This window comes from Sander vitreus, chromosome 9 (genome assembly GCF_031162955.1).
Source record: "Sander vitreus isolate 19-12246 chromosome 9, sanVit1, whole genome shotgun sequence".
In the NCBI taxonomy this organism is placed as follows: domain Eukaryota; kingdom Metazoa; phylum Chordata; class Actinopteri; order Perciformes; family Percidae; genus Sander; species Sander vitreus.
In genome coordinates, this window is record NC_135863.1 from 6,700,018 (window position 1) to 6,713,400 (window position 13,383).

Consider the following 13,383-nt stretch of genomic DNA (forward strand, 5'->3'; position numbering starts at 1 on the left):
CCAGCTTCCACAAAGCGTACCTCCTATGGCGCCATTTTGATGCTACCTAGCATTCCATTGACTGCTATTCATTTGGGTGTCACTTTGACAGTGAATAACTTTACATCTGAAGCATTTAAAGACTTTATTTGTCCATTGTTTATTTCTAAAGAAACACGACAATGTATAAAAGGCTCCATTACCTTGTATCTCACGTTATGGCTCCGTAGCAGACGTTTTTGTAAAAATAGGCTAACGATTGTTAGTCCAATTGAAGTCCACTGCTGCCACGTCGCTCTGGACGGCACTGTGCATATACTGTATGTTTTATTTGTATGTTTTCACACCAAACCCGACATTCTCATATAATCATTTGTATCATTTTTGACTGTTTGTACCCTATTGGATCATTAATCAACCAAGCGATGCCCAAAAGACTGTCTCGCATACTTGTTGTGGCTTATCATCATACTGCCAAGTGCTTATGAGATTCAAATTAACTTTTGCTGTGTCTAATCATACTTCAGAGCAAAATGGGAACTCCACGACCTACTCCCCTGCACAAGAAAATACACTCTTAGATAAGGGTGCACTTTTAGGTATTTGTGTGCAAAGACTGTTCAGTAAGTAAGTTTTAGTACCAAAATAATAGACCAGAACCAGAATAAAAGACTATCCTAGTCCTGATATGAGTCAGATACTCTTGCCATTAGGCTATGCCAGAACAACAGTGCCTTGAGATGCAGCAGCTGACAGATTTGCTTGTCAGCAAATAACATGAAGCTGCACCAGCTGATCTCTTCTATTTTTCTCTGGCATTATTTCAGTCTTGGTGTGTACTAAATTATTTTGGTATGTGTCAGTAAACTTACGTGTGTGTTTTTTGCAAGCAAGTTAATGCTGACTTGTAATCAGAACATCCCCGCTGCAGAGTACGGTTAATATGAGTATTGTAGGCCTACCTGCTTTGGGCTAATACAGTCGTCAAATTAGACAAAGGGCATTGATGAACACAAGTCACAAGTCTATCCGTGATGTCACGAGCCTGTAACTGGTGAAATCCAACACCACCAGCTGGTAGGAGTTGTGTTGGGGTGAATACGGATCACCTTGGATCAGTGCAAGTCAAGGCACATAGCACAAACCACCGCCTGGGGGTAAAGACGCACAGAGCTGGATCGGCTGTTGTGTTGGACACCACTCAGTCGAGCACTGACTCTCTGTATCGCACACAGCAGTCGAGTTAACACTGCTACAATCCGAATAGTCGCTCTCCAAGCCAAGTTTTCTATGCAACTGTTGCGCGTCTCCACTTTGGATAGAAATAGCCTGATCACTGCGCGCCGCAGAGCGCAAAGGATCTGAGAAGCTCTGGTTTGAACGAATGGGAGAGATCTCTCCTCCGGACTGCAATAGCTACGATGAGGAAATTCTGAGGTGGCAGAACTCATCCGTCCACTTTACGCTTCCGTTGGCTGTTACCAAAGGGTTAGCCCATGAGCAGGTATCCTCTTGAGTGTGATTCTGTTTTTACCCAGATCTCTGCTGCCTGGACAAATGCATACAAATGCATTTAGGAGCTCAACGGACAAGGAGTGGACACGTTTCCGCGGCAGCAACGTAAGTGGCCATTTGGTTTAATAGTATACAGATGTTTGGCTACCTATGCAGATTTGAAATTATTCCTAGAACAGGTTTTCATAAAATATGCAACTTGGGGACGTATTTCTGTTCTCTGGCGTCTTTCTCTGACAGGGGCGCCAATTGACTAAACAAAGTCCCTGCAGCTAAAAGTTTTTGCAACCAAAACGTGACTGACAATACAGTATTTTCATTCAGTCAATTCGGTAAATGCATCGAGTTTAATATTGAAATCATTGGTCTCGATCATTAATGCTTTTCCTTTTAGGATGTTTTCAATTAGATCGCTTTGTTTCTGCTGACTTTTCATTATGAAGTACTGCACACTTTGAAAGGTTTGAATATTTACTGGTAACTTCTTTTTTATTCTCGGATGATCTCGATAAATGTAGCTGACATCTTAGAAGTAGTACCTGTAAGTGCACAAGTCTTGGCTTTGAACTCGCCACATGAACATGCAGGCTAGAATCTCCTACATTATATTCTGAATACCATGTGGCCAACTGCTGGACACCCTTCTTTTTATTTGTCTTTCACTCACATAGCTATGATAAGTTGGGAAATAAACACTATAAATGGCTTGGAAGCAATGATGCTTACTCAGCATGTCAGTGATAAATCCTTGTTATACTATATGAGGATGGATAAGCACAAGAGCAACTGTCAAGGAAATGAATCAAACGCCAGTGTGTCAGTGTTTAGGCTTCAAATGGGAAAAATAATCTATTCAGTGCCTTTTACACCTAAACATTCCTCATGGAAGTGTTTATTATTGACATCCTGCATGCAGGTTTTGTTGTCCTGTTACATTCAGCTGGGACTGCGGAGCTAAAGAAATGTGCATGCCTCCATAGGCTACTCAACAGGAAATATATTTTCTTCTATCAGATGTGAGTCCAAGTTGTCTGTACTCTATTATGAATTCCTTCCAGATAAGATCTTAAAAGAACTGAGCTCACAACCCATTCTGTTGTTCTCTGCTGGTACTGTGTGCTCAATGCAAAACAAAATGGACCTGATATCCTGAGAGATCCATTTTTTTTTTTTTAATTGAGAGTGAAAATGAGAGCCTTATGGGAGAGCTGCGATGACTGAGAACAAGTGTGGCTTTCCTTGAATGCACGGGGAGAGTTAGTGTGTATGCATCAGTGGTTAACTGGCTCCTGAGCTCCAGACAATCACCCACTGTTGCAAGAATTGCTGCTCCATTGCTGCCGGGGGTTGGACTGTATAGCTGCGGAGACTCACAGCTGTACACTTGCCTGAGGGCATGCTGTCTCCTCAACGCTGCCTGGTAGTTCCTTTAATAAGTTGATGATGCAAGTGTTTCAGGAAGTGGAGATTTACTTTGGAGCAGGGGGTCTACCTAATGACTGATAAAAAATGTTAAATGATGAATTATGTCGAGTTGGAACTTGTTATTGTCTGGTGCACTGACACGGTGGTTATCTTACAATGACATTTAGTTTAACTGATTCCAACTACTGTGTGGTGCACCTGTGCTTTAATAATAGGTATGTTCAGTGTGTTTCTTAGGTGTTGGATAGATGTATTTTCTGTTATTCTGAACGTAGATGTAAATTATGAGGGTACCCTATTGATAATGAGGCATAACAATTACTGGCAGGAGGCTACTGCAGGTAGACCTTAGTTATGTGACGATGCAAATACAGTGTTTTCCTAGGTTTGTAAAAAACTTATTTGGCGGGATTTTAGGGGTCCTCCCTCAAGAAAAGTTATATTTTTCAACAAAGAAAATGCAATTTCACATCATTTTGAACCCTTATTATTACCATATGTGTGTCTAAAACGTTGGAAAAGCTAGAGCATGATGATACATAAATAACCCTCAAAATGCTTAAAGAGAAAAGTTGCTAAAGAAGTCCACTGGGGACCAACTACAATCATTAGATTGGGGAAAAAAAGTAATTTACTTATATTCATTCTGCTTAGGTGGTGCCCAAAACGGCTTGGGTGCTGCGCCTAAGCCTTATAGGAAAACCCTGAATATCAATATCAATAAACACACTCTTCTTAATTAACTGGGCCACAAACAGGTCTATTTAGAAGATATAAGTGACAATTTTTCCATCTCACTTCTCAGCAACACTGACTCTTGTCATTACATACAAGTACAGACACTGTAGCTCACCATAAGGCCATCATCCACTTACTGTAATGACCTTTAATATGGCCTCACATCTTTTGTTTTGTCTTCCATGTATTTTAAGCCAAAGAGTCTGTAATTTCTTGGCCAATAAGAGTTAGATAAGCTCAGTTGAATCCTGGGTGGTATAACATCAAGCTTAAAAGAGCAGTGTCTCAATGATTGGTATCTAGCCGTGCAGCTAGTTTAAATATCAGTTATATCTGCTGAGAACTCTGCCACCATCCCATTACAATGGAGGTGAGTAAAAGTTGCTTGTAAAATGTGAAACCTGTATTAACTTTAATAGACATTTGAAAAAATGAACAGCAAAGTGTCTTATAAGAAACAATTTCCACGTTACTCAGGATCATCACCGTGACCATTTCTATTAGGAACTATTTTCTGCCCATGGTGAAGCCTGTTGAAAGGCTCTGCTGAGGTGGAAAAATATGTTGTTTTTTCTTTTGCCATTATTTGTGTGAACTAACAGCTGTGAAACTGATTTAAACATAAAAAATAGAAATGTCTATTCTCACCCGTAAGCAAAAATATTGAATGGTGGAATGACAGCCTGTCCACCGTGCTGCAGTATACTCACCTTCTCCACACCAGTGCCTGTAGATATTTTGGCCTGTCTGTGTGAGTGAGTGTATTTAATCCTCCTAACATCTGCAGGTCCCCCCCACAACAGGTAAAGAGCAAACTATTTAAGGCCGGTAGAAGTTTACTCACAGCCCTTTGTCTACTCACTGTCTTGTGGACTAAGTCAATCTTTACTCTGGTCTGCAGTGACCTCTTGACTCCATCTGAGTGAGCACAAACATGCACCACGCTCGGCTCTTTGTCAATTAAGAAGCATCCGGACATGACATACCAGTCTTAGAAAATTATATTTATATTTATATTGTTATTCATGAGTTGTTTGTGGTAGTTTGGAAATGTGTCCAATCTAGAAGTATTTCAAGAGTTGGCCAGAGAGAGATCTTTAAGTGGATCAATTGAAACCTGGAAACTTGTTGAATTGATCATTTTTGCTCACATGAAGAAGACAAGACCACTTTGTGCTTCCATAGTGAAGTAATTATGATAAGGACACAGGTGCTAAATTGGAAACACGGCCAAAAAGAACAGAGATTGGCTGTAGAACAGTCACTTGCTCATGTCCAGGAATGTTTTGGTCGAGATTGAGAAGCGAAGCAAGCATGCAGGAACAGAACACCTGACTAGTAAGACACTCAGATGTTGAAATATCCACTTGGTTTTTGCATGTGGACAGTGTGTGTGTGTGTGTGTGTGTGTGTGTGTGTGTGTGTGTGTGTGTGTGTGTGTGTGTGTGTGTGATGCTGGGTCTTAACAGGAGCGATCTACTGTACAGTATATATGATGGATGTAATTTGTCAGATGTCTACTTTATTTCTCTCACAGTTTAATGTCTTTGCTCCTGAGAGCACTGCATCAGTTTACGTGTCAAAGTTATTGCCTTTCCTCTTTTTTGAATTCCACTCCATTTAAAACTTGAGTTAAACTGAGCCACATTTTTTTGCCAAGGGGGCATAGAACAGTGCAGACCAGACAATTGCTAAGGTCAAGCTCTATAAACCTTAATTTTCTGGATAATGACTCTTTGTGGAGTACTTCTAACGTGTACTACCTCTACTGTTGTGGTATTCTGAAGGCAGAAATAATCCTTTCAAAGTCAACGGAAGTGATGGAATGTGACGGGTCAGTCTAGGTAACTCCCATCGGGTTTGTTTAGATGGTCCAACATGTCCTTACAAATCATAGAACCTCTCTACCAAAGGCAAAGTAAAGAGGCACTTTTGTGCGCACAATGTTTATCTCAAACGCAGATCAACAGCAGTTTTACCGGTACCCGTTCCTTTTTGTTTATCCCCTAAATAAATTAAACATTTTAGTTGTTTGTGCAGATTACAGCTTTGCATGCTTTGTTGATACTAATGGATTTGGTAAATTGCCTGCCATATTAGACATGCAAACAATGTACTGTCAGTGTCACTGCTCACAAAGTCACTCCCTGACAGACATCAACGATGAAACTAAGAATATTGTTTCCCTTTCCTTATGAGGATCGTAAATAGAACTTAAGTGACATTGCTCTATTTGCCAAGCCATATCGAGCACTTACCTCTCCATCTGCCTCTCTGCCTTTTTCCTCAGTTGAATGAACCATTGTTAGGCATCCACACTAATTTTGAGGGGAGAAAGGCAAGATCTGTTTCTGCTGGAATGATTCATTGCAGAGGGGAGTTTTAAGTTGTTATTATTTATAGTCTTGACATGACACCCACTTCCCACATAGTGGTATTTCCCTTAGTCAACAGAGCAGTGTTTGGGGAGCTTTGTCTTGCTTTCAGCAGTCTTTTCCATGAACTGCAAGGGCTGGAAAGCATGTCATAGTGTGCTGTCACTTAGACAGGGATTTACCAAAGGGTTTAATAAAGAAATATATATATATATATATATATATATATATATATATATATATATATATGCCTATTTCCTGGATATGAGGAAGTTGGTTCTGTCGCTTCCTTCCCCCATGTTTGCATATATACTAAATAAAAAGCTTAAAAGATGTCACACAAAGCTCATCAACTGATGCTGAGACAGAAGGATGGTAAATGGTAGGGTTAAGGTACTTACTTCACTGTAATTGTGCCGAAGCAATGACCTGTGTCTGTTTGGTGGCGGAGTCTCAGGGATGCCTTAAATAGGCCTGAACAAGGCGACTGTGTGACAGACAGGCAGAAATGAATCAGCATCAGATGGTCCCACTTGACACTCCAAGAGAGAATGTTAAGTGTTATTGTATAGTTAGGTTTTTTCTTTCTTTTTTGGTCTACTTTTAAACCCTGCCAACTTTTAAGGAGAACCAGCTACTCATTGGCTTCATAAATGTCAGTTTTATCCTCTCCCAACAGATGAATAATTGTAATCATATATTCTCCCCTTATTGCTTTTTTCCTGCTTTGGGGATATGTCTGTGTTCCCGGCAGTGGAATTTCGCACCACTTTCTCGATGGGGAACAGGTGACAGGCGCAGCTCATAGTGTTTCTACTTACACTCAATCTTTTTCTTTTCTGTTTTCTCTTGTTGTCTTTTTCTCTCCTTCTCTTTCTCTTACATTTTTGTCTGTCTGCATCTGTTTCTCTTTGTTTTTGCTCAAGTATGCAGGGCCACATTACTTAGGGAAAACAAACATGGCTGCCTGTCTGTGACTTTCCGTCAAACAGGGCCACACAAACACAGCAGCCTCTTTGCTGGTTTAATCTGGTCCTCAAAGGCCATTAAGGAGAGATGTTTGTAGGACGGCTACCATGTTGTTTGTAACCATCACACTCGCATAACAATCCCTGAAGATTTTTGGTGTGACAGCAGCCTGTGATTGATAGCATTCTTACACAACTGCATATTACAATAGCAGGTTTACTGTCTCCTCCTGTCTTTTGTACTACCACCACACTGTGTTGGAAATCACAACAGTAGTTGCAAGAAACCACTTCAAGTTATGTCAGCAGCTGTTACTATGTACAGGGCTGACGATGTGATTGATTTGGTTTGAATGTACAGAGTATGCTTTGAAGCCGTACACCATGAATGCTCTGTAAAGTATGTTGTGGGTTATAGTTGTAGGAGAAAAGAGATGACATGTCAGTGGCTTGGACTACCATTTAATGCAACAAAAAAAAAAAATTATTGTTCAGTTCAGGTTTGGTGGTTTGAAAGAAAAACTCTACCTCTCATGCTTATCTGTGGCATGAACAAATGACTTTTAGTAAAGCTAAGATTCCTATGATTTTAAAAAGTATATTACCGTTAAATCCAATAAGTATGATAGGAGTACAGTATGGTTTAATGCTTAAACTGGCACATTTTCTGTGGTTGGAGACGCTGCTCCATACTCTGCTTTTTCACACCTCCGGTTGACAATGTCAGCAAATGTTACAAAGCATTATACCCATAGGGGTGGTGAGACTGTATAACAAGGATGAAACAACGTGTTCTGCCTTTGCTGTAGTTTAAGAGATTACAGATTCTATCTTAACACTGTGGGAATAAAAAGGGAAGACATGTGGGGGTAGTTGTACACGGTGGTCTGGCCTCTTATAGTGTTTTACACATTGCACATGACCCCCATTCAAAACTGGTATTAACATAATCTGTATGTAGAAATTTCATCTGACTAAGTGAAAACAAATGTTATTGCAAAGTGCTCTGAGTTCCTTTACATTTATTTGGCTTTTTACTGATTGTAGTACATGCTGCACTCTAGCTATATGGTGGGCAGTGCCACCTAGAGGTGGGGTCAGTGAGGGTCAAAGGACTGAAGTTCCAGGAATGTATTTAAGTAAGGCCACAGTATGCCGAATGAGTAACATACAATAGGTCCTAATATCTCATTGTGTGATTGGTACGGTTTGAAATAAAAAATAATTATTATAAAGTTAGTGAAAAAAGAATGTTTCTTTTTATTGTAAGTGCAAGTTTCATCTTTATCTGTTTTTAGTTGCATGATGAGATTTTCAAAAGCATGAGTAGCCTGTACGCGGTTTGTGCATTGTTAAATAACAGATCACTGTTATCATGTACATGGTATAAGTGGCTTTTCAGAATAAAAGCAGATAATTATCTCCTGTTTATAAATAAAAAAACAAAGCTTATTTGACAACCTCTTTTAAGGGCTTTGCCAATGAAGATCGATGAGGCAAAATCCTCTTTACAAGTTGAAAAGATGAACGTCTCAACGTCTCTCTCTAACTCTTAGCTGGGGCTTTTCACTCTCTGTGGTCATAGCTTTTCTCAGGCATGCTTCCTTGAACAGCATTCAATTGTTAATAAAGAAATGTGATTTTGAGACCAAATCCATCATTGTCTGGAAAAAATCAAACATGACACAAAAATGCTCCCTGCATGACAATTTTTTTAAGATTATTTTTTTGGCATTTTAGGCCTTATTTGACAGGACAGCTTAGACATGAAAGGGGGGAGAGAGAGAAGGAATGACATGAAGCAAAGGGCCGCAGGTCGGAACCGAAACCGCGGCCCCTGCGTTGAGGACTGAGCCTCTGCATATGGGTGCGCACTCTACCAGGTGAACTACCCAGGTGCCCTCCCTGCGCGACTTTTAACTACGCTTCCAGATATAAAAAGTCAAAGTTAAAAGCCTTCGTAAAGACAGTCAGGTAGCCTTTTAAAGGGCTCCCAAGCTTCTTTTTTTTTTACATCTTCCAACAACTGATTTTAACCCAATATTGACTTGGGGTGAAAGTAGCAAATACTTTCATTATGAATTTATCTAGTCAATTATTCTGATTAATCAATTAATTGTTTAGAAAGGTAAAAACACAGAATGTAAAAAAGGCACATCACAACTTCCCAGAGCCCAATGTGTCAACCTGAAATAGTTTGTTTTGTTCAATCGAAATCCAAAATCCCAAAATAGGCTATTCAATTTACAATCATATAGGCTACACGATTAATCAATTATCAAAAATTGTTACCAATTAGTTTTTTGTCAATAGACAACTTAACACATTATGTTATTATGTCTTTTTCCTGCCATAACATGTCAAAATGACCATTGCAAAAAAGTAAATTCTTCCTTATAGCCCATGCTTATATCTTCAGTTCATATCTTGGCCATTCTAACTTTGCAGGAAATATTTCCAACCTCTACTGTCTCAAATAATTGTCCATGTATCATCACCTCGAGGCTCTATTACAGAGAGATCCAGCAGCGCCGAGATCAGAACGTGTCTGTGATGGTTTGCTACTCTTGTTCTTGTGGCGAAACTAAGTGGTATGTTACTGTTGGTTTTGGTATACACTTATAAATAGTAATATATGTCACTTGTGTTCCAGTGTCAAGTTGTAGGCCATCAACAATGTCAGCATCACTAAAGAGATCTTTGCCTGCTGATTTCAGGGAAGTGGAGAGTCATGAAAGGGGAGAGAGAGGGGGAATGACATGCAACAAATGGATGCAGGTTGGAGTCGAACCTGCGGCTGCTGCGTTGAGGAGTAAACCTCTATATTTGTGTGCCTGCTCTACCAACTGAGCTCACCCGGCCACGAGAAGGCTACACTTCTAATAGTTAATCACTGAATGGAAAACAGCCAAGTTATAGTCATTGGTGTTTTTCTCAGTAACTGACTTGTAACAAGAGACCATTATTTTCTGTAGAGCTGTTTTATTATTTGACTTGAGTGTTGGTTCATCTGTGTGCTGTGACTCTGCCTCAGTGTACTCAGGATAATCTGTATGTCACTGCTGTAGTATACTAACATTTCTCCTTTGAGTTTCACATTAAGTGAAAACCACCTGAAATGCCTCTTTATGATGAACAGCAATTCCTCATATAAACTATATCACCAGGATTGGAATTAGATGAGAAAAGGGTGCTGCCAGTGTTAAGTGTTTAGCTGTGTTGTCTCACAGCAAGAAAGACGAGGCATGAGTTGTCAGCCTGGGTCCTCTAGTTATTACAGTATGTTCCTCATCTCCCTCCTATTTACTTTGTTTTCATCCTAGAGTTCTGTTTTTCCATCACAGGCTGCAACACACAAAGTGACTTAGACACTCTAAATTAGTCATACATGTTAATGTGTGTGTGTTTATATATGTATTTGTCCTGTGATGGACTGGCAACCAGAATAAGTGGACATATGCATGTTTGAGAGAAGGGTCTTTTTTGGGGGGAAATGCACATCTGTGTAGCAGAATTTTGATCAGAATTGTTCTTAATTAGCGCAACACATCATCTGATTGGATCGTTTGGCTCCATTTCTATGTTTCAATAGATTGCTATTAAAATGAGCTAATCTCTTATTAATTTGTGTTTCTGCGTCCCTCTAGGTGGAACTTTATCCTGCTCCTGTCAGTATGCTCAGCAGTACTTTCTGGAGAAGAAGACTACCTAGCTCAAGGTAAAGAAAAGAACCCGAATGCATAACTAAACATTAGCATTAAGATTATCACTAATACTTTTTTTTTTATATAAAGGCCCCCATCTATCTTTTTGTCTTTGTGAATAGTCAACTACTTTGATCATTCAGCCATATCTACAGTCAGTTTTTAGTACTTAATCCATCTCTGGCTTCGTGCTACCTTACATAAAAATCTTCCTATTGAGTTGCATGTAGTGAGGTATACAGATTTAAAATTTTGGGAAAGAAGAACACCGTTATCAGATTTATACTCAGTATTGAGCTAAGGTTTCGGAAGCGGTTCTGAGACAGAAAAAGTATCAACTCAAAGTTGAATTTTTACTGCAATGCTTTATATTTTATACTGCAGCAGCCAAGTATATATCGGGACAGTGGCTGCAAACAGGAGCTCCTCTTTCTATGCTCTTCTCGTTTTTTAACCTTATCCTTCGACATGTCTGCGCTTGCTCTCCAGGCCACAGCATGCATGTAGAAGCAGCCTAAATAGCCTCTCACCCGTTGTTGCCTTTATGCTTGCCCATCTTTTTTCCTCTCAGTGCTCTCATCTCTGGTCCATCAGAGAAGGCTATAATATGTGAATTACATGCTAAGAAAAGCACTCTGCGAAAGTACACCAATCAGTCAGACAAAGAGGAAGAGGAAATCCCAGGTAAATGCTTAACATGTATTGGCAACTGTGCCTCAGTTGGCCAAGTGCTGGGGATAAGGTGATGTCAATCAGTTTAAAATAAAACAAAGCAACAAAGGATGAGTGGAATTGAAGGTGAGAATGGAAGAAGTTGATGATAGGTAGAAGCGTATTTTCTTTACCAAGTCACAGTTGGTACAGTAAAGACTTTATAGCTTTCTTTATAGCCATTGGACAGATTGAGTATAATCCCACATATTACCCAGAATGTAGTCTGGCTCACCGGATATACAGTGCTGGAATAAAGCCTGACAGACTTTGGATTTCCCTCCTCCTCTGTTGTCGTTTTTGCAAGCGCACTTTCAATGCATCCGGGGCTTAGCACTGCCCAGGACGGTTGTGATTGGTTTAAAGACATACAAACCAGCCAACAAATTTTTCCCCTATCCCAGAATAGATAAGCAGTGTAGCAACATCATACTCTGTCGCTGACACAGCGCTGTTGAGATTGGTCTAGCAATGCATGACTACTTCGAATGTGATTTCCTTGAAAGAACTTGCCTTCACTCAGCAAGAAGGAATGCTGTCAAAAGAATGTTAAGAAAACTCTGATATGTTTGAATCAGCAGGTTGCACTTTGTGAATTTGTTGAGAGGTTTTATTGTTTTTTGAGTAGTGTATCACTGGGCCACTGCCAGAAATACCACATAGTGTGTGAACAGGACAAGGTCGTCAAAAAAAATACTATTAATTATTCCATCAACAAGAACAGAACTTGGTAAAACAGCTTTCTCATCATATGCACCAAATGTCTGGAATGAACTCCAAAACACCTTAAATCTAGAATCACCCCCACCTTTCAATACTTTAAAGTCAACTCTGACTGAACAGTGTAATTGCTTTTAACTAGGTGGCCTTTAAGTTATATATCTGTATTGGCTAAGTTAAGTGTAATGTCTTGTCTGTGTTCTAGTATGTATAGTGTATGTATAGAGATTTGTGGTGTAGTATGTAACCTTTGTCCTGTCTTTTATGTATTTTGAAACTTTTCGCTGCCAGTCTTGGTCAGGACTCCCTGGGAGAAGAGTTACTGTAACTCAATGGGACTTTTCCTGGTTAAATAAAGGTTAAAAAAACAAAACAAAAACAAAAAACACCTAACTTAAGCTTGACCTCATGATGAATCCTTCCACATCTCCACATCTACTGTATGTGCATTGTCTACTGCCTTTTGCACAGAGGAAACAGAACTGCCTCAAGGGTCCCTCCCCTTATTCCATCTTGCATTGTCTTCTCCCCACACATCTATAGTTGATGATCCCGCTCCAGGAGCAGGATCAATCCATCATATCGAGGGGAGGAGGAATGCACACAGTGTTCTAGAGCAGCTTCACATATGAGACAGGTTAATTGGAATCTGGGCTGACTTTACCTCAGGCTAAGAATGTCAAGGACATCTAAATGCGTGCTTAGATCATCCGTAGATAGTCTCCCTACCTGGGCTGCAGGACTATATATATATATATATATATATATATATATATATATATATATATATACACACTGCAAAAAAAACATCCATACGATGAACCATATGTCTTATTTCCATTATCACACTTTCTGTCTCTCCCTCTCTTTCCCTACTTCCCTCCAAAGCACTGAAACAGAAAATAATGCTTTTATTTTCAATGTTGAACACATCTATAACAGAAACAACACAAGTGGACTCCACAAGTGGGAATAAGTACTTTTCAAAATGTACTTATTCCCCTACTAGCTGTACTTATCTCATAAGTGGTCTAGAGGCACATATACTACTATATTACTATACTATACCCTTGCTTCAAAATGCATTACTAGGATTTCCAATATACAATTTAGAGAATTGGAACATCTGCAGTTGCTATACACTTACTCTCACTTACTCTTAACATTGTATTACATAAAACATGAAAACTTAGAGATCATTCACCTGCTTCAACAGTCATACAGATAAACGCCACAACTTCTTTTTCT

At 39.6% G+C, this 13,383-nt stretch overlaps 1 protein-coding gene across 2 annotated transcripts in view; it reads left to right on the top strand.

Annotated features, from left to right (window-relative positions):
• The first annotated feature begins 1,086 nt into the window (after window positions 1-1,086).
• Window positions 1,087-13,383, top strand: part of col24a1 (collagen type XXIV alpha 1) — a 100,025-nt gene continuing 87,728 nt past the window's right edge. The window contains exons 1-2 of one of the 2 annotated variants that reach the window (XR_013502482.1): window positions 1,087-1,599; window positions 10,648-10,718. Coding sequence is in view for 1 of the 2 variants with exons in the window: in XM_078258475.1 (XP_078114601.1) it covers window positions 1,547-1,599; window positions 10,648-10,718 (124 nt within the window). In the remaining variant the exon portion in view is untranslated. The remainder of the gene's footprint in view (window positions 1,600-10,647; window positions 10,719-13,383) is intronic. The other variant, XM_078258475.1, reaches the window with a different exon arrangement.